The 19,958-nt window shown below is 42.5% G+C and overlaps 3 protein-coding genes and 2 long non-coding RNA genes across 11 annotated transcripts; 3 read left to right on the forward strand and 2 right to left on the reverse strand.

Annotated features, from left to right (window-relative positions):
* Positions 1-13: 13 nt before the first annotated feature.
* Positions 14-6,534, reverse strand: LOC117570319 (transient receptor potential channel pyrexia). The gene is made up of 8 exons (XM_034251861.2): positions 5,930-6,534; positions 5,569-5,812; positions 5,223-5,478; positions 4,433-4,722; positions 3,289-3,633; positions 1,955-2,535; positions 1,095-1,248; positions 14-1,029 (listed from the first exon to the last, which is right to left on the reverse strand). Exons 1-8 carry the CDS (start codon positions 5,954-5,956, stop codon positions 14-16), a joined length of 2,913 nt encoding a protein of 970 aa, XP_034107752.1. The 5' UTR covers positions 5,957-6,534.
* A 466-nt stretch (positions 6,535-7,000) lies between these two features.
* LOC117569651 (uncharacterized) lies at positions 7,001-16,940 on the forward strand. Of its 4 annotated transcripts, none has more exons than XR_004572272.2 (4): positions 7,355-7,507; positions 8,284-8,528; positions 9,349-13,566; positions 13,670-16,940. It is a non-coding gene; the product is annotated as an uncharacterized LOC117569651 (long non-coding RNA). The 4 variants fall into 4 exon arrangements; XR_007954698.1 differs by having other exon boundaries at positions 9,349-13,241; positions 13,298-16,940; XR_004572271.2 differs by having other exon boundaries at positions 7,356-7,507; positions 9,349-16,940.
* On the forward strand, positions 7,514-8,277 carry LOC117569648 (putative uncharacterized protein DDB_G0281733). Its single transcript, XM_034250893.2, has one exon. The coding sequence runs from the start codon at positions 7,575-7,577 to the stop codon at positions 8,082-8,084; it is 510 nt and encodes a 169-aa protein (XP_034106784.1). The 5' UTR covers positions 7,514-7,574; the 3' UTR covers positions 8,085-8,277.
* On the reverse strand, positions 15,872-19,750 carry LOC117569650 (uncharacterized). 4 transcript variants are annotated; one of them, XR_007954697.1, is made up of 4 exons: positions 18,492-18,634; positions 18,158-18,428; positions 17,860-18,044; positions 15,872-17,560 (listed from the first exon to the last, which is right to left on the reverse strand). XR_007954697.1 is itself a non-coding variant. In XM_034250892.2 (2 exons), exons 1-2 carry the CDS (start codon positions 17,658-17,660, stop codon positions 17,013-17,015), a joined length of 585 nt encoding a protein of 194 aa, XP_034106783.1. In that variant the 5' UTR covers positions 17,661-17,842; the 3' UTR covers positions 15,872-17,012. The 4 variants fall into 4 exon arrangements, 2 of the variants coding, with proteins under 2 accessions (XP_034106783.1, XP_034106786.1); XR_007954696.1 differs by lacking the exons at positions 17,860-18,044; positions 18,158-18,428; positions 18,492-18,634 and adding exons at positions 19,126-19,291; positions 19,356-19,750; XM_034250892.2 differs by lacking the exons at positions 17,860-18,044; positions 18,158-18,428; positions 18,492-18,634 and adding an exon at positions 17,624-17,842.
* LOC127565374 (uncharacterized) lies at positions 17,531-18,597 on the forward strand. Its single transcript, XR_007954700.1, has 2 exons — positions 17,531-17,562; positions 18,427-18,597. It is a non-coding gene; the product is annotated as an uncharacterized LOC127565374 (long non-coding RNA).
* Positions 19,751-19,958: the final 208 nt, after the last annotated feature.

The following is a 19,958-nucleotide window of genomic DNA, read 5'->3' on the forward strand; positions in this document are numbered from 1 at the left end:
AGTATAGTATTTCTTAGCGATGATGATGTCGCTGATGATGACGCAGTGTCTCCGCTGTTGACGAGGGCGTTGTCTGCTGTTGTTGCTGCTTCATGCGGCACAATTCGTCGGCGCTGTAGTTGAGCTTGCGCATCGCGTTCTCGGCAAATCGATCGAACTTTGTGCTCAACTGTGTCAATTGTTCCTTGAGCGTTTGCACCTCGGCACGCCAATCGTTGGCCTGATTCTTCAGTTTCACGATGGTTTCCTGCTCCTGTCGCAGCTGTTGTGGCACATTCGTAGCCGAGCGTGGACGCAGCAACTCGTTCATTTGAAAGAACTGCGTCTGTGTGGCATACTTGGCATCTTGTGGCGTCTGTTGTCCCAGCAACTGTTGCTGCTGTTGTTGCATCTGCGCGGATTCAGAGTTATCCTTTTGTCGCTGCAAACTGCGACTAAACATGTGATAGTTTGTCTCGAACTGTCGACGTCGGATGCTCATATTGCGATCCCTTCGTTCGGCTACGAGCTTATAGATATTCAGTTTAATGTCCTCGGGCAGCTGTGAACGATCTCGAGGATCATTGGGACGCACTGTGAACTGCAGTTTGTCACGCGAAGTGCGCAACAAAGCTTTTCTCTTACAGTAATGCACGAGCGGAGCATTTCGCAGCAGTCGCGAGAAGAAGAAACTTTCGAGACGCGACACCAACTCCGCCTGACGCACCAGACGATCTAACGTGGCCGAGACTTGAAGTCCTTGAATGTCGCTGACAGCTAGACCCAGCATCAGATTGGTTAAAATCACCGTCACCAACAGCACAAAGGAGAGAAATATAATGTGTGCAGTCACGGGATATTTGACCGCATAGTCGCCATAAAAGATATCCTCAAACTCCAGTTCACCCGACATCATGGTGAACGATTTGAGGAAACACCACGTAATATTCTCAAAGGCCGGATAATCATTGAAAAGCACAGCGAAGCTCAGGCCAAAGGCAATCAGTAGACAGATGTAGGCGAGCAGGAATTTGGCAAAGTTGACAGCAACTGTTAGAGAGAAGAAAATAAATGAGTTTCTTCATTATTATCTAGCCATAACTTTGATGACTTACCTTTGGTAAACATTTGCACGTAGACGCCAAAGATGGGAAAACGACCCACGAGCATCATCAGCTCCAGCCAGACGAGCAGAATGACAACGGCAGCCACATGATGCTGCCACTTGGGCACTGTCAGCAGATCTCCTGTCCACAGTATCTCCGGCGTCTGTAAAGTATTTAAAAGTTGTTAGACAATTCTTTTATAAAACGTTAATAAGTAGAGAAAGCTGCAGCTGCAGTATGTGAGATAGTTTTATAATCATTTTTAGTGAATTTTTTATTGCAAACACCTTTAAAACATTCTAAATTCTTATTAACAGAAAAGTCGCAATAACATTACAGTCTTATATAAGGACTGTTTGCTTAACAGGATCTTAAGAACATGTTAAACTGTTCTTAACAGAACATTAACATTAACAGTGAACTCTTATATTATTACTGCTGTTAAATTTAGTACTGTTGAAGCAGTCCTGTTTCTTTAGCAATAACTATCAAGTTACAAGCCGATCGTGTTTAAACTTTTAGAATTCATAAATAATATTGTTATAAGTTTCTTATTCCAAAATTGTGGATTTTATTCTGGTTGGCTGTTAAATAGGAGCAATGCTAAATCTTTAAACAAACTTTAATTGGTTGCAAAGATAACAAGTTTTGTGAAAAACCATCTATAATTTAAGGTCTAAGAATTTTTATAGGAATATAGCCGACAGACCGACGGTAAGACATGGGAATATTGTTTCGACTGTTGACGGTATTATAGTATTATAACAAAGCTCTTTGAATCCTTCTACGAAGGCTTAGAAGTTGCTTCTGTCTCTCTGTTACATACCTTTTCTATTAGTACAAGGTTAAGATACTCCTCAAACACTTACCACACACAACATGACTCCAAAGACAATGGTCCACTGCAGCCAGTTCTCCCAGTACTTGGCATATCCATGAAGTCCGTGCGCCATTTGAAAGATCTCTTTGCCGAGCAGCAGCAGATTGAGCACTATGACAAAGTAGCCCACACTGGAGACGTAGCCAGGTGCTTGACACGATTGTTCGCTCTCCTTGCAACTGCGCGTATAGACACCGATCACATAGAAAGTGAAGAGTAACACGAAGCAAGTGTGATAAGCCAAACTCAGCAGAAAGAATTTGCGTATGCGGCGCCACTTGAGGAACAGAAATGTCTCGCACAGCGGATGCATCAGAATGCGCTTCTGGCCAACTTCAATGAGCGTCAGCATCAGCTCCGTTTCGCCTTTGTCCATTGATGAACTGGGCACCAGCAGCCGAAAGTCAAGTTTAATCTGACAATCAACGTCGCCAATTTCATGATCATTCGCCTTGATTGAGTTGTCCAACTTTTGCATGAGCTTCGGTATAACTTCCGGACAGCGACGGACTATGAACGTTAATGCTGAAGTGTGTCCGTCTGTGCGAGCCGTAATATCAGCGCCGTGCTCTGGGAAAAGAAGGAGAATAGGATTAAAATAGATTTTGCAATAATTTAGATTAACGAATAAGATTGCTCATTAATTGTTGTGTCTCTAACTCTTATAATCATTGACAACTAGCTGTTCAAATTATCGGTTAGTCATACACTAGACTTATCTCGCTTAACTACCGCTTTTCTTTACATTACTTATAGCTAACAGCCACAGTATTTGAGTTTAGCACCTAAATTTGTTGTGTTTTTATGATTATTTACCTCAAATAATAATCATACTCTATTTATTTGCAAACATTTCTTAGCTCTATAATTATCTCGCTTGAATGCCATTTCTTTAACTGCCACTTTTCTTTATGTTACTTATAGATAACAGCCACACTATGTTTAGTACCTAAAATAGTTTTGTTCTGCGAATATTTACCTCGATTAACAAGCATACTCCATTTACTACTAAACATTGCTTAGCTTTATATTTATCTCACTTACATGCCACACTTACTATAAAAATCAGCTTAGTAGCCTTTTTTCATAGTCACTCTCAAATAGTTCTGCTTCAACCCTATGGGTAATAGGTATAAAAAACATACAAATTAAAAACCAAGTCAGTCTTACCGCTTTGTCACTTAGCTGCCAATTTTTGAGTGACAGTTTAGGCCGCTAAACGAGATATGATTCTACTTACATAGTTTCTACTATTCTTTGTGAGCTCATAAATTCTTTATTGACTCTAAGATATCATGCAAGCAGTCTTCATTCACGACTCACCTATAAAGGTGTAAACACAGCTGCTGAATTCGTTAAGTGCCGCTATGTGCAGTGGCGTGTATCCGTAATCATCCGCCTTGTTGACATCAGCGCCCGCCTTAAGCAGCGCATTACAGCAGTCGAGACAACGTGACTGCTTCACGATGGCAGCGTGGAGAGCGGTGCGTCCATCACGATAGACGGCATTCACATTGGCGCCGTATTTCAGCAGAATTTCCACGGTGCCAATCGACTGCGAGAGACAGGCGAGATGCAGTGGCGTCTGTTGGCTCGCATTCCGGCAGTTGACATCCGCACGGTGCTCCAAAAGCAATCTCACACACTCGGCATAATCATTTTCAGCCGCTGCAATGAGTAAGAAAAAGAAATGAATCAGTGTCAGTTTTAGTCTGAAGCTGTAAATAAGAGTTAATTAAACATGTGACAAAAATTGGACTCTAAAAAATATATAAAGATTACAAACAATTTTCACACTCTCATCTTTTTAGAGGAATTAATTATTATTTGATGAATAAAATAATAAAAGCGAAGATCTCTGAATTTACGACTGCATAGATTATATATGGATAATTCTCTATCGGAATTTCTTTAAAGTAAAAAAAAACATAAACATAAACATCTTATAGCTTTGGATTAACACTATATTTGGAGCTAAGATTGATTTTAGGAACTTATTCTATTTTACGACAATATATATATAAATTCGTTCATTTTTAGATTTGCCTGCGAGTTTGTTTATTTTTGCAATTATCTTAAAATAGAAAAATAATTCCAAAATCATTATTGACTTAAATTAAAGTACTATAATCAGGCGTCTTCCTCATCATCATCAAAATAAAAAAATGTTTTTGTATGTTTTTTTCATTTATCTTCTGTAATTTAATTAAACTAATTTTAACTTTAAATTCTTAAAGTACAATATTAAATAATAGGTTTATATTATTAACATTCCGTTGGATTTTTTAAATAAAAAGTAAAGAGCTTCATATTTATTAATTATAAATTTAGTAATTTTCAAGAATTAAAAAATTACGATTTAGTTTTGATTAAAATAACTTATTGCTTCTAATTTTTTTTCTACAAATTCTAAAATCATGATAAAGTGTCACTGGTTTGACTTGTGCCACCCACTTGTTGGACTTACCCAAATGTAGCGCCGTCACTTTGCCTTCCCCGAATTGGGATCGCACATCAGCGTTGTGATTCAGCAGCAGCTCCACGCACTTGGTGAATCCCGATGCGGAGGCGGTGTGCAGCGGCGTCTCCGTGTACACTTGTGGGGTATTCGGATCGGCGCCGTACTTCAAAAGAATTTCCACGCAGTCGACGGCATTGCCATCGATGGCATAATGCAAAGCAGATCGCCGCTCAATGCCAATGTTGATGTTCGCCTTGCGACGCAGCAGCAACAGAATGCATTCCACGCTCTTCGAACTGTGAGAAGAGAAAGAAAGAGAGAAATGAGAAAGCTTCAGACAACGACTCGACTTCGAGATACCCGTTAAAGATTACATTGCTCTGTGAGACAGACACATGATTAAGATAACATTTCGATATCTTCATGAATAATAATCCACAAAGAATTTTAAAAATTTCCCATTAAACTACAAATGTTTCTAAAATTTATACCTAGCTGCGGCTAAAGACGCATAAATACCTCACAATACATTAAAATAAGTACCTTAAGTATTTTTACTTCTCAGCGTGAACTACTAATTGATATTAGACACATGATTTCATGATCAAGATTTCCCAGATATCTTCAAAGATGCCACGTTTTTAACACATAGAAAAACTGACCATTGCTAATGTCCATTCTTTCAACGCGTCTTCTATCTCTCTGCACTTTTTGTAAATATTATCACTAACTTACACTACCCTACTACCGTATGACTACCGGGTATAAAAAGTACTAACTAATTTTCACACTTTACCTTGCCGCGCAGTGCAGTGGCGTCACTTCCTTCTTGGCATCCCAGCGATTCGGATCGGAGCCGCGATCGAGCAGCACCTTGGCAATGGGCGCATTAGCGCGACAGCAGGCAAAGTGCAGCGGAGTGCGTCCTCGATTGTCGGCAGCATTTGGATCCGCATTGTAGTGTGTGAGCAGATATATGACGTTTTCCACCGAACCATAGAGGGCGCTGCAAATTAGCGCCAAGTTGCAGTCGCTCGGCTCAATCAGCAATTCTGTGAAGGAGGGAATGAAATGGAAGAGCAAGGAAAGAGTGAAACTGATTTGATGCTAAGGAATGTACATACATATTTTGATTGACTTACCCATGAAGCAGGCCGATTTGACCATTTCCAGTATGGGGACGCCATTGGGCAGCAGCGAGAGCGACTCGTCAATCTCTTGCGGCTGCCACAGCACTTGGTTTTGTTGTTGCCTGGCGAATATCTCGTGCGCTTCATTGCTGAATACGGCATCGCTGTTGGCCTCGCTGGAGATGCTGCGCTTATCAAACAGCAGGTCCATGTCGGCCGCCCCTTCGCTCTCCGAGTTCCATTTCAAATCGTTTTCCTGCCAAAACAAACAACAAGCACGACGCAGCCCAATTATAATTACCCGCAAAAAAACAAACAAACCAATCGATAATTATCGAAGTGGGGGAAGAGTGGAGATCGACGCATCACTTACGATGATGGAAAAGCGCACATTCTCCATTCTCCACTTGATGTTGTTGTTGTTATTCTTTCGTTTGGTATTGTTGATGTGTTTACAGTTTGTGGCTGGCCTACAAAAACTACAGAATTTGCATGAACGCTTTTCTTTTGCGGCACACTTTCTGATTGTACATATGTATTAATTGGGCCTGCAATCAATCTTTTGATCAGCCTGTCGTCATCGACAGATGTTGATCAGTCGCCGCCTCCCACTCCAATCCTCTCACTCCCTTTTGTCGACCAAATGGTTGCCACAATATTATTCTTTGCGTTTTCGGAAATTGTAGCACTTCTCAATAGCTACTGCCTGTGGCTGCGTTGAGATTTTTGTTTATTTCCAAATCTCCAAAATATTGAATTGTTTTCCAAACCGCCTAGGCGAGAGCTCTCGCGTGCTGTACGTGCAAATTATTACACCTTCCCCCGTCTGCTGCGTCGCCCACACTTGTTTCGTTTGCTCTTAACTGTTTCTACCGTTAATCGCGTTCCGCACCCGACGAGGTGCTAAAATGTACTGAGTGCTGCTGGCTGGAGGAAGATTTCTTGAGTTCAAGTGTTTGCTCCCGAAATACTCACAATATATATGGTAATGATCATACATATACACATATTTGAGTGCTAGCGATCATTATTATTGAACAATTCTGCAACATTGCAATGATAATTAAATACAACTGCAAATATGTAGCAGACAATTCTCACAAATATGCACATAAAAAAATATGTAATTGTACCCACATATTACGCCCACTCATTCTAATAATATTAGTTTAACGACTGCTACATTGTAATGCTCTTTTGAAAAGTAGCGGGATAATAAGTATCGTTTCAGTTATTATCGATAGCATGCTAGCTATTCAACGAAGGCGACAACACTATTTCGTTATCGCTAGCATTTGTAAAACAAGTTGGTACACTGGCTGGCTGAAGAGTCAAGCAATTGAAATAATTGATAAACTGGTAAGAACGGTCAATATTACACCGTCAAAAGTGTGTTTATAAACCATATAAAGTTAATTGTTCGCTTGTTTAGCTACAAACACGTCTTTAGCGTTTAGTTTTGCTTTGTTTTATCGACGCGCCGCCACTCTATTGCGTTTCAATTCCATTCATTTCGTGCGACAAGTTGGCAGGTACTAACAAAAGGCAGCCATTATGCTTCGCTAAATTATATTTATGGGGTGAAATTTTCCCATGGTTATACATGTCTGAACAGGTAACAATGGGCAAACCCTTGAAAAGGATATATCTTACCTAAAGTCTAGAATGTTCTGAACTGGTTTCTGCAACCCCTAACGGATGCAGCTGTTAAATATCGGGATAAACGTAGGGAGGCATTTGCAATCGTTTCTACGCGTTGTCTGGCTGCTGCCTGCGCAGCTATAAATACAGTGCCATTCTCGCTTGTTCCATCATTTCTCATCGGAAATTCGTGCTGTTCGGACGTGTGAATAAAGTCATAAGTTCTTAGTTTTTCTGGAAAGTTACATAACCCAGATAGTGTGAAATAAGAGAAGCAGCACGTTGGTCAACCACTCAAGCAGCAGCAAAGGTGTGTGTGTGTTTCTTTGTGTATACCGAAAAGAAAGTTATTTTTACAAAATCAAACAAAAATCATCATGGTGGCCTTTTATGATGATGAATATGAAGGTATTGAGCAGCCCAAAACTTTAACGTATTGGGTGCGCAATTTTCGCATGAAACGTGTGCAAATGCGTCGCAAAATGCGAGGCTCAGGCAGCCTTCGGGTCAACGCCATATTGTCAACGGCATTATTCAATGCCGAGCATGAACTGCGCAGGAAACAACAGGAACGTTTCAGTCGTTGGCTCGACATACAAACGAAATTTGTTCCACATGGAAAAACGCATTGTGCCAGCGACGCCAACGAAAAATATGAAGCAGCTGCGGCGGAGACTGAAAGAGCTGAATTCGAACGTCGCAATATTGAAAATAACCTATGGAGCAGCGAGCTCAGTGGCCTCGACAGTTTTTTGAGCAGTTTAAGCAGCAGCAACAACAACAACAACGGCAGCAGCAATAACAAAACCAACAACAATGGCAGCAGCAATAATTTCATCACCAACAACAATAACCAACATCACTGCGCCATCGCAGTACAAAGTTAGCTAGAGAGAGACAACCATATGTGTGACACATTTGAAAATTTGAGAAAAAGCGAGAGGAACATCGTGTGTTCAAGCTTCAACTGTCAAACAAAGCAAAACAGCTATACATGCATATATAATCTGTTTCCTACTTTTTTTCATTTCATTTGTTCATTTTGTTAAATTAGTTTTATTACGAAGAAAAATTTCTCATTTGCAGTCGCAAAACACGTGTGCAAAGCTGTTAAACATAGATTGTAATGAAATGAATATGAAGGCTGTGAGAAGAGTGTGAGATGATGATCATGAGGAGGACGTGCAAAAGCAAATGGCCTTCTTGATGTGAACCAGACGAGAGAGCAGTGCGGTGAGTCATTTATGGCTGGCGACTGCTGCTCAATCAACGTCGAATCAATCAATCCAACCGCTCATCAGCATGAAGCCTTTGGTCCGGGATCACACTCGGTTTGTAATTTTATCTTTATTAATTAGTTTTATGACACAATTAGTTAGTTTCTGTGCTTTTTTTAAGTAGTCAAATTATTTCATACAAAGCGAAGAAAAGAAATCATTTTCACAATCGCATGAATTACAACGACCAGGGTAGTTAGTGCAGTCCAACAACAAAGGCACGTACATCAAAACGACGCCATCTTTTTATGTTTATATGTACATGCGCATGCATGCTCGTGTCTGATAATGTGCGTATGTCTGCTATGTTTTTGTGTATACTCGCAAAAGTTGTTGCTCAGCGCAACAGCCACATGCACACAATCACGTCTGCTTGCATGTGTGTGTATGTATATGTGTACGTGCCTTTGTTTTCTTTTCTCGTTCGTTCGTATGCATGAGCAAACCTTGGAATGAGCTGGTCCGCTATTTTCTATTTTCGTCGGTGTGAGTGCTGCGTTTGTTGTTTGTATGAGATATTTTAGCTATAGAAGAAGAATAACGGAAAAAACAATTTTTAGATGATTCACATTGAATCCAAATAGACACTCAAGCAGAGCAAGAATAATAACTCTCGTAGCCATAAAGAAAAACAGAAAATAATTGTGTAAATATAGAACAAAAACTATAGCAAGCCCCAACGGAACTGATAATTGTAATGTAACATTAAAAATAAAACGTAAATCGTATGTAATTTGGAAATCCAATCACTGTTGACTTTATTTTATTTACTATCTTGTACTCGTCTACTTACTCTCTACTACATTTACATTCATATTTCCTTTGCCTCTTTTGTCGTATACATTATTCGTCTATAACTGATTTTGTTTTACAGTTTTCCTGCTCCTCGATACGTTAATGGCAACGATGAGGAGGAACGGAACAACTCTTGACAAACAACAAAAACAACAACCACAGAGCAAGCAACATCTTCATCAACATCGCCTGTCGAAATCGAAACAGATTCGAAATTGCCGATGTGCAATGCAGTGCTATCGATAGCCAAGCGAAATCATCAACAATCTTTTCAAGATTTTTTGTTTTGTATAACAACAAACAAACACACACTGAGTGAGTCTTCACGTCTGTCCGTCTTCTATCTACATTCGCAACCACAGCCAATCACAGCCGAAACCACAAAAGGCAACGGCAAAGGCAGCGCAAGTTTCCTACACAGTCCGACGCCGCGCCGAAGCAGCGACGCGCAGCTTAGCAGCGAGCAGAGCGGCAGCAGCAGCAGCAGCGCGCAGCAGCAAAACACCACCGAGTCTCCTTTGCACAAAATCGAAAATGCCAGATGCCAGAGCCTGACACGATACTGAACAATCATAAATGGGGACAAGGCGGGGAATTGCGCGCAGCGGCAGCAGCAGCAGCAGCTTTAGCTCAACAGCAGCAAAAACGTGTGTGTGTGTGTGCGTGCGTGTGAGCTTTATTTGCCTACTACTACTAGCAAGCAACCAACCAATCAACTACCACCACCACCACCACAACTATCACCACCTACTACTCTACATACAGCGCGCTTAGCAGTTGCTCTGACGCCAACCTTCAACCAACCACCCACCATCCACACACGATATTTCTACATTCAACACACACGGTATTCGTATATCAGCTGCGAACGCAACAACAAATTGCTTTTTCAAATAGATTTACAGCATTCAAAAGGAGGAAACATACAACGAAACAGCAGTAGCAACAAAAACGTCACAGTTGAATGTGCCTGTGACGCAACGGAATTTTTCACTCACAACTACGCAGTAGTTTTTCATCATCGTCGTCGTTGTCGTCATCATCAACCTTCGTCTTTGTCATCGTATTGCGGCCCCACTCGCTCTACTTGAATTCGCTTTACTTTACTCTACACTGGTTTTTGGCACGTAAGCCTAATGGGATTTTGCTCGTTAATTAACACTTGAATTGCAGAGACAGTTGCGACCAAGCAGTGCAGCAAGAAGTGCGAATGGAGTCTTCACGCCTGCTGCTATTCTTTATCTTCTCTATCAAACAAAAACAAAACCTATGTCTTTTAGCGATGCGATTGCAGTTGAGCGGTTCCTGCACGCATATCTTGTGAACTAAGAAATTGACTGACGATCTGACGATCAAAGAGGTCTAGGCAATAACATGGGATCACTGAGAGTACTCAGAGGAAGAAGTTTGAAATATTCTTTATAATCTCATCCCTATCGTTAAGTACAGCCCAAATGTAAGGGCTTCCTCCTCCAATCTTTTTGTAGCGATGCGTCACAGTTGAACAGTGCCTGTGAGCATCATCTTGGAAGGCAAATAATCGGCAATAACATTCGGAAGATGACAGAGAGAGTGGTTCTACGTTAACCCAGAAATCTGAAACTGAACTGAACTCAATCAGCACGTAAAACCCCTATGTAGTTTAGGACAACGACAATTTTTCGTTTTTAATTTTTTTTTAGCGATGCGACGCAGTTGAACGGTGCCTGCGTGCATCCGCAAGCAAATTGTGAGAAAGATGATGAGAGAAGGGGTCTAGAGAAAGAGAACCGATGTCAGCCAGCCAGCCAGTATTAGTCCTTGCAAATATTTGCGCAGTACAAGAGGCAGACCTGACTCTTTCAGCTACAAACTCTGGCAAAAGCGTAAATCGTTTTCTCATACTCTTAACTCGAACAAAATGCCGCTTTTGTTTCTCATATTCTCTTTTAGCACGTTGCTAGAGCCTTACGAATAATGAATTCCGAAATGGACTAAATCCATGACAACTACTACCATGAACTATTCAGATAGCGACAATACAAATACCTGGAGAACGTAAATTTTTACATATTTCTACTCCTCAATTTGGATATTCTATTTTGTTGTAGATAACGAAAACGATACAGATACAAATAACTAAACTAGACATCTATCGATGTGTGAAACCAGCAAGGATATAGATGGGCAATATTTTCTGAAGATGAAATCCTATTCTTATGGAGACAACATCAGCGTAATTTATTCGCTTTGCCAAAGAACAAAATTGTTTTGTTTTTTTTTTCTTCGTATTTTTATAGCAATATGACGCAGTTGAACGGTACCTGCGCATATTGGGAAAATGAAATCGAATTGATAAATCCCCAAAAAGAGAAATTAGGCAGCGAGAAAAAGAGAGGAAGCGCCGTCTATCTATGAATGGGCCCCGAAACAATTTCATGTAAATTATTACGCAATTATTCTTTTGAGCCAAAGAATCGTTTTGTGTGTTTTTCTTTCTTCGTATCTTGTAGCGAATATATATGACCGCAGTTGAATGTGCCTGCGCATATCTGCAAGTAGGGCTAAAGAGCTAAAAGCGTCTTCGAAAGACTGAGAAGAGATATCAAGACTCGTCGCAAATGTGGAAAAAAGAGGAAAACGTTTTCTACTCGCTTCTTATTTCTTTGCTAACCCCTTCCCAGCAGCTTCTTTTCCAAAGGATATTCAATTCTATTGCAGTGCAGGAGATGTTCGCCACACACATAATCAATCAAACAATTGAATCAATCCGCCCCGTGTACATGTAGCAAAATTTCTTGAGGCAATGGGAATCAAATGCCAACTTGAAAGCAATATAAACACCACAACAACACTCGAATCGAATACCGAAACCGAACTTTGTGTCGAAACTTGTTAAGGTCAGGCAATGAATTCCATTTGAATTGCTTAAACCTGTTTTGCAGAGAAAACAAAAAGAGCATGTGACGCTGACCCAATTGATGATTGTCGAGATCGCATCCGGCACACAGCTGTTCAGCTGCTGCTATCTCAGCCTCTGGATTCGCGTGAGACAATTGTTAGCCACATAACTTTGCACTTTGCACTTGCGCCTTTTTGCAGCATTATCTCTCGACCGTTTAGCAGCGGAGAAGGAAGTGGAGATGAGGCCTCCACTTAGCTTTCTTTCGCTCTGAGCCACACATAAATCGTTAAAGGGAATCAAGAACGAGACATCAAGTCCATCCACTTTATAGGGGGCGAACACCACTATCACCACAACAACAACAACCACCATTGCAACTCAACGTTAAGAGACTGCGACAAAGCGTCATACGAATTCCACAGATCCTAAGTAGATCTACTCGTCACAGTGTACAAAAACACTTAACGTTTTTACATTACAGAGCAAAAACGTTAGCTGCTTGAAGCTGCAAACACTCGTCGACCACAGCTCGATCGACTACAGCGCACTGTTCCAAGTCGCTAATCCTCCAATCCAAGCCAGGCTTAGCTCCAGTTCAGCTGCTGCAGGCAAAGCGATACTCCACAAAGAGGGGAGAGACGTTTATATGGCCAGGACCTATCCAGGGGCCAACCAAATGCTGGCAACTCCAGCCATACAACGCCATACCAGGCGATCCACTACGGCCATACCAGGCCAACTGCTACCAATTGAAAGCCACGTAATGCATTGCACCGCATATAAAATATATGCGCTCGGTCCGCGCTAAAGGGAAACAAATGCGTTTGGACCGAGACCCGCCACACCACACAATCACCAGCACTCGCTGTCAGAGGCGAGCTGATGTGTTGTCGTTGTTACCGGGCAGCTGCCTGCAAGTACGCTACGGGCATCCAAGCGTCGTCGTCATCGTCGTCGTCGTCGACAGTGTGTCTTCAGTCGTCAGTCTACTACTTGCCTAGAGAAGAGATGATGGAGAGGAGAGCGAGCAAGCACACCCTTCCACTGCGTTGTCTGTCTGCTGTGTGTGAGATGCGTGTATGTAATTTGTATGTATGATTTGCCTCGTTTTATGTACCACACACAACATCACACTAGTATCTAGCTTATGTAGCCTATATATCCATGTATATGGCGTTAGCACGCTAGCTAGATCTGTTCCAAGACAGCTCGTGCCTCCGTCGTTTATCGCAAAAGGGAACCAAATGCGATTAGTGTTCAAGCATCCATTGAAGAAGAAGACTCAGAGACAAGAAGTCAGCCAGAAGCAGCAGAAGACAAGACAAATCCAAACGCAATTCCGAGCAGCAGGCAGAGGCGGCAACGGAGCAGCCAGCCACGCAGGCAGAGCAGAGAGACAGAAAGCACAAAGAGGTTAGCGGAGTTCTAATCAGCGCTGGTGGTGTTTTTTTTACAACGGGTTGTAATCTTTTCAATCATTTGTGTAAATTCCTCCTCTCACTTCCATCCTTTATAGCTTAGCAAAAACAATCCGAATCCCCTCTCCTCTCTATAGCGAGCTCGAGACGCGGTTAACAGAAATCCATCGCAAAGGGAATCAAATGCGATTAGTGTTCGATGACGATTTAAGAGGCTAGCTAGCTCCTCCCAGCGCCTTCCATTGCTGTGGTGTTTGTATGCTACGCTACGCTTCGCCATTGCCAGTTGAGCGCTTAACTCCTGGTGCAACGTTCAACATACCGCAATAGGGAATCAATTGCGAGGTGGTACTGCAGCAGCGCCAAAACACACACACTACTACCGAGACAGAGAGTAAGAGAGAGTGAGATCGAGAGCGAGCGAGACAGTTGAGTGACAGTGGGCCAGTTGAGCGACTTTACGCTCCTGGCAGTGGCATCCCCAGTCCTAAGTGTCTAAATCACATATCAAAAAATCGTAAAGGGAACCCAATACGATATACAGCAGATGCAGCATCAGCAGCAGGCAGGTGGCAGACAGGGAATCCAAGCCCCAGCAGAGAGCGGAGGCATTTCCGGCCCCGCGACAACAAGTTGCTCTCCAACGTCGTAAATCCATCGTCGTTCCTCCGTGTTGTTGTTGTTGGTGTATGTACGCTTTTCTTCCTCCTCTTCCCCTTGCAGCCTAGATGCAGAGCCAGGCAGTAAACGCAATGGTGTGCGTGACAGAGAGACAGTTGTCGATCGATCGATCAAGTTGAGATCATCGTCTGTGCCCCTCATTCAACACGTCGTCGCCCAAGTTGTTCTCAAAGGGAATCCATGAGACACGCGCTACATTCTACAAATACTACTCTTCTACTTTCTTTTCTATTTTTTTGTTTTTTTCTTTTTTTTTTAACTATGTATTTTACAGCAATTTCTATCTATTTTAATCTGGCTCCACAAAATCTAGACTTCTGGCCCATGTGGTGCCACTTATTGTATAATGTCTTTGTGAATGTACGAACAGCACGATGTTGTTCTCCGATTTAACAAATTTTTGTAAATGTGCGAGCCAGTTCTTCCCTTACCCCAAAACCATTGTCCTCCCATCTAAGTACTATTGTAAAACATTTGAGATTGTATAATTAGTTATTGTTAAAACTGTGACATGTACATGATTCATATGATGAGAAGAACCCGAAACACGGCTGGCAGAGCAGTCCGACCCCCCCCTTTTGGATGATGGTTCATCCCATACAGAAAGAGGCGAGAGGGCGAGCGAAAGCGAGGGAATTGAATGGCACTACTACTCTACTACCAACTCCAGTCCAGTCGAGTGCTTGTGCAAGGCGGGCCATCTCGTATGACATTTTGATGTCGTACTCTCATCTGGGTGTCGTTTTCGACGCTCCTAGCTGGTGATCGATCTACAGGCAGCAGAGGCAAGCAGTGTAAAGGCGGGCATCCGTTCAATGGGGATGGATGCGCCCTGCGCTCCCTTCCACTCTACTACTTCAGATGGAGAATTGCCATCATGAATCATCTCGAGCTCTCTTGGGTGTTCTTCGACTTCGTCTGATGTCGCAGCACTTGAATTCCTCGTTGATATTCAAAATGGTCCATATTCTTCCGTGTATGTGTGTGATGCTGTGGAATCTGCTGAGAGATCATCTTCATCCCTTTCGAAATGGGTTTTCGACGCTTCACTTAACAAAACGAAGCTGTGCCACCAACACTGCAAATTAAACTAAACTGAGCTGGAAGAAGAGAACACTTCGCTTGCTTTATGTAGCATCGCCACATCCTTGTAACGTCTTCATCTACTTCATATGGTTGAGCAGCTTTCCCGAATTCGGATACGGATCAGGCGAGATCCAGGGCGCAACAACTTCCACTACTAACATATTCAAGAGCAACCAACTATGACCAACCATCATTATTCTCATCGACATGCACTCACAATAAGCACTCTTCAACTCTCTCAACCACCACGACTACCACTACTTGTTTCGCTGGGCCTAGGACACACAATATGCAGTGCGTATACGTAATACGCGAAATGCGATTGTTTTTCGTTCTCTATTTTGACATCTGGACGTGAGTGAGGCTGGCTCGTGAGGCACGAGCAGAGGACAACTGCAGACCGACCAAATTCTGAAAACTCAAATCATCGCTTACAACTTCGCATTGACAACACACCACACATACTCTCGTATTCCTCCCCTGCAGTTGGTGGGCAGCTCTTCTTCGATAGGATTTAGGATTTTCGTTGAACGTATTCATCTTCCGTTTCTGAGTGGCGCTTAGGATTGAATGAATGGGAATTTCCTTGAAGGATCTCGCTTATTGTCGCAGTTTTGTCGCAACATTTTTCGGTAACGCATTTTCGCTTTGACGGCAGCGTGGGATAACCAAGTAAGGACGGCAGCGTGGGATACCTCGAATTGACGGCAGCGTGGGACACCACTAAAAGTGGACGGCGGCGCTGGATGCAATACCATAACCATGGAGATGAGACGGCAGCGAGGGATTCGCATGTTGCGCAACGTGGGATTTATATTAGGGCTTCGGTTAGGCGAGGGCGCTAGGGACAACGCTTCTACTCTATAGGCATCGGCAACGTGGGATACCGAATCGACTGCGGCGAGGGAGAACCTAAAACCCCTCTGGACTGGAGCGGACCGGGCTGATGGGACTGACGGCGAGGGAGATCTAGCGGATGGACGACTGCGGCGTGGGAAATTCTCTTTTTGGGACAGCGGCGAGGGACCACACTTGACTGCGGCGTGGGAATTCACTTGACGGCGGCGTGGGAGCACTTGGACTGCGGCGTGGGAGTTTCTGACGGCGGCGTGGGATTTTACCGGACTGCGGCGCGGGAGCCTCATCGGGTTTTTGTTTGCTTCGTTTCTTTGATCATCGTCGGTATTCCTCCTACAAAGCAACAGACGGCAAGAAGCTAATGCTGCAAATGCTATAATAATAATCATACGTTCAAAGCTGATATACCCTGATATACATTCTAAAATACCGTGTATTGCGGACATCTGGCATCTATGTAGATTCAAAATCAGATTTGTTCGTAATCGCCGTCTCCCAGTATATATATTTAATTAACATTGACAATTCTCCACCGCACCCTTGACTTAACAACCCCCATAAATGGAGCCAATCATCATTTCTGCATTTACTCTATATATCAAATCTATATACGCTATATATATATAATATATATGCGATACGTTCCTGGAATACCGGAAAGCAAGCCATTTAATACGATGATCAAGATAATCCCGTGATCACTTGCGGATTATCTGCTGAATAAATGTTTTTTGAAAAAATGAACTCAACCTTGACTTGTTATTTTCGGCGAATTTAAAGATGATTTTAATTTCAGATTGTAGGATAGTTTAGCTTCTACCAGAGCTTGAAAAGTCTGGCAAAAATGTTGGTGCTGTTGTGGGGAAGCGAATAATTTCCAGTATGATTGCCGTGGATGGGATTCGCTGGATAGTATGTTGGGAAGCTAATGTTGTTGTGGGGATGGTCGCCCCCATGAAGCGTATAATTTCCAGTATGATTGCCGTGGATGGGATTAGCTGGATAGTATGTTGGGAAGCTAATGTTGTGGGGATGGTCGCCCCCATGAAGCGAATAATTTCCAGTATGATTGCCGTGGATGGGATTCGGCATGTAATCGTACTTAGCTGGATAGTATGTTGGGAAGCTAGTGTTGTTGTGGGGACGATAGCCCCCATGAAGCGAATAATTTCCAGTATGATTGCCGTAGATGAGATTCGGTCCCGAATTGTAAGCGGGCTTAGCTAGATGGTGGTTCTGGTAACTAATGTTGTGGCTGGTATAGTTCCATCCAGCTGTATAATTGTTGGTATAGTGCGTTCGACGATGCGAAGACTGGATACGACGGGAACTTACTTCGGGACTGAAGCAGGCCAGACAAAGAGCTGTAAGCGATGCAAATATGTCAGGCGGGAAGCACATAAAATATTGATAACGTAGGGTTTAACCTATGGCTATGGCCAGTTGATAAAGCTTCAACAACATAACGGAGGTTGGTAATATTTCCCGTGTGCGGTGTGAACGATGCGAAAGACGAAAAGGAACTGACTAAAATCGAAATAGTGCTTCCGTCTTCCACATCAAATGCTTTGCTTATCAGAAAATGAGACAACAACTGAGTCTTCTAATTCTTTGATGGTTCATCCCATACAGAAAGAGAAGAGAGAGAGAGAGAGAGCAGTACCAGGAGAGCACTACCAGGGGAGCACTACCAGGAGAGCACTACCAGGAGAACTACTACCAACTCCAGTCCAGTTGAGTGCTTGTGTAAGGCGGTTCATCTCCTATGACATTTTGATGTACTCTCATATGGGTGTCGTTCTCGACGCTTCTAGCTGGTGATCGATCTACAGGCAGCAGAGACAAAGACTGCGGCGTTGGAATAAATGTTTTTTGAAAAAATGAACTCATTCTTGACTTGTTATTTTGGAGGAATTTGAAGATGATTTTAATTTCAGATTGTAGGATATTTTAGCTTTTACCAGAACTTGAAAAGTCTTGCGAAAATGTTGGTATTGTTGCGGGGACGATAGCCACCATGAAGAGAATAATTTCCAGGACGATTGCCGTAGATGGGATTCGGTCCCGAATTGTAAGCGGGCTGAGCTGGATAGTGCTGCTGGAAGCCAATGTTCGGCCTTGTATAGTTATGTCCCGGATAAGTCTGGGCCGGCGCATAGTACGTTGCATTCGGACGGCCAAAGTTCCGAGCAAAGCAACTTACTTCGGGACTGAAGCAGGCCAAGAAAAGAGCTATAAGCGATGCAAATATGTCAGGTGGAAAGCACAGCAAATATTGATAACGTAAGCTTTAACCTATGGCTATGGCCAACTGATAAGGCTTCAACAACATGACGGAGGTTGGTAATATTTCCCGTGTGCGGTGCGAACGATGCGAAAGACGAAAAGGAACTGACTAAAATCGAAATAGTGCTTCTCTGGTCCACGTCAAGTGCGCTGGTTATCAGAACATGAGACAACAACTGAGTCTTCTAATTCTTTATATAGCAGAATGTACTGTAGAAAGTTGCCTTATCGGGAACAACATTGTTTCGGGAAACTGTTTGTTTTGACTAAGCTGTTGAAAACAATGTGAAGACGCCAGCAATTCTGCTCGACTATGAAGTACATCGGAGGTAGATGACTAAAACTTTTTATTCACCTTAATAATAGCAAAGTTATAAAAAGGTTTTATGTTCCCCACTTTTAAGCTGAGGACTTAGTATGGATAGTCCTTTAACAATTTAAGTTTGTGTTTCAGGATCACCTCATTTCCTGAAAATTTAGTAGCAAAAATATTTTTAATATCGGAATGAGCCAACGATGAACTTTAGCCAATTAAACAGTTGATGTCGAATAATAAAAATATTTTTATGGAACAACAGTCACCTACTTCAGTCTGTTACATACACTACTACGTGAGTATTACGCTCTTGTTCCTTTTACCTACCACGTTCAGAAATAAAACAGTTGTCATACTTGTTTTACAGTTGATATTATTACACCTGATACTAAATATATGTGTTGTCTAAAGATATGTACATGATTCATCTGGCTTCAGCCGCGCTGCATGGGAAACAGACCTTGACAACTGCCCCGTCGCACAATTTGTACATCTGTGAGAGTGAAGATTGAGTCATTTCATGGTATATGCAATGCGGATGTCAAACTGAAGCTCACCTCGACCACAGAAGCGCGCACAATTAAACTTCTGCTCGTTGAGATATAATTGCCGGTCGCTGCCACAGATGGGATTATATTCGGGCGTTGTCGGACATCGGCCAAAACAGTCCAAGAACTGAGGCGTAGGTGCCGAAGCAGCGGTCACAAAAGGTGCCATCGTACCCACTACCGGCAAATTGTTGACGAGCACGAAATCACCGGTTGATCGTGCGGTTGTTGTTGGTGCTGTCGGTGGTGCATCTGTTGTGTGTGCAAAGATTAGAAAATCTCGACCGTCTATCTGAGCACTTGTGATAACGACACAGACTGTTAAGAGGAATAATCTTAGAGAGTTATGCATGGTTGTGGATCAACTGACTAGCTCGGAGGTTGCGCTCGTACTAAGCCAAGCCCCATGTTGACCATGTTAGTGCATAGTTAATAAGTCTAATACACATATAGACATATATATATCTCATGAGACAGGTTTTTAGCGATTAATTTCTGGTAAATCCAGTTCCGAGTCAAGTTTGTTTACAATCGAATGCGATAACCCATAACTGGGGACATCCCCAAAAGCCACAACCGTTTTGTTTTCAAGATTCAAATATAATTAGTTCA

This window comes from Drosophila albomicans, chromosome 3 (assembly GCF_009650485.2).
Source record: "Drosophila albomicans strain 15112-1751.03 chromosome 3, ASM965048v2, whole genome shotgun sequence".
NCBI classification, from domain to species: domain Eukaryota; kingdom Metazoa; phylum Arthropoda; class Insecta; order Diptera; family Drosophilidae; genus Drosophila; species Drosophila albomicans.

Excerpts from the sequence above, each read along its gene's own strand:
- LOC117570319 (XM_034251861.2), bottom strand. The coding sequence starts at position 5,956 with ATGGAGAATGTGCGCTTTTCCATCATC. Across the intron at positions 5,813-5,929 it reads ATGTGCGCTTTTCCATCATC|GAAAACGATTTGAAATGGAA; the intron begins GTAAGTGATGCG and ends TTGTTTTGGCAG. Across the intron at positions 5,479-5,568 it reads CAAATCGGCCTGCTTCATGG|AATTGCTGATTGAGCCGAGC; the intron begins GTAAGTCAATCA and ends CCTCCTTCACAG.
- LOC117569648 (XM_034250893.2), top strand. The coding sequence starts at position 7,575 with ATGGTGGCCTTTTATGATGATGAATATGAAGGTATTGAGCAGCCCAAA.
- LOC117569650 (XM_034250892.2), bottom strand. The coding sequence starts at position 17,660 with ATGTTGTTGAAGCTTTATCAACTGGCCATAGCCATAG. Across the intron at positions 17,561-17,623 it reads TCAACTGGCCATAGCCATAG|CTCTTTGTCTGGCCTGCTTC; the intron begins GTTAAACCCTAC and ends CATCGCTTACAG.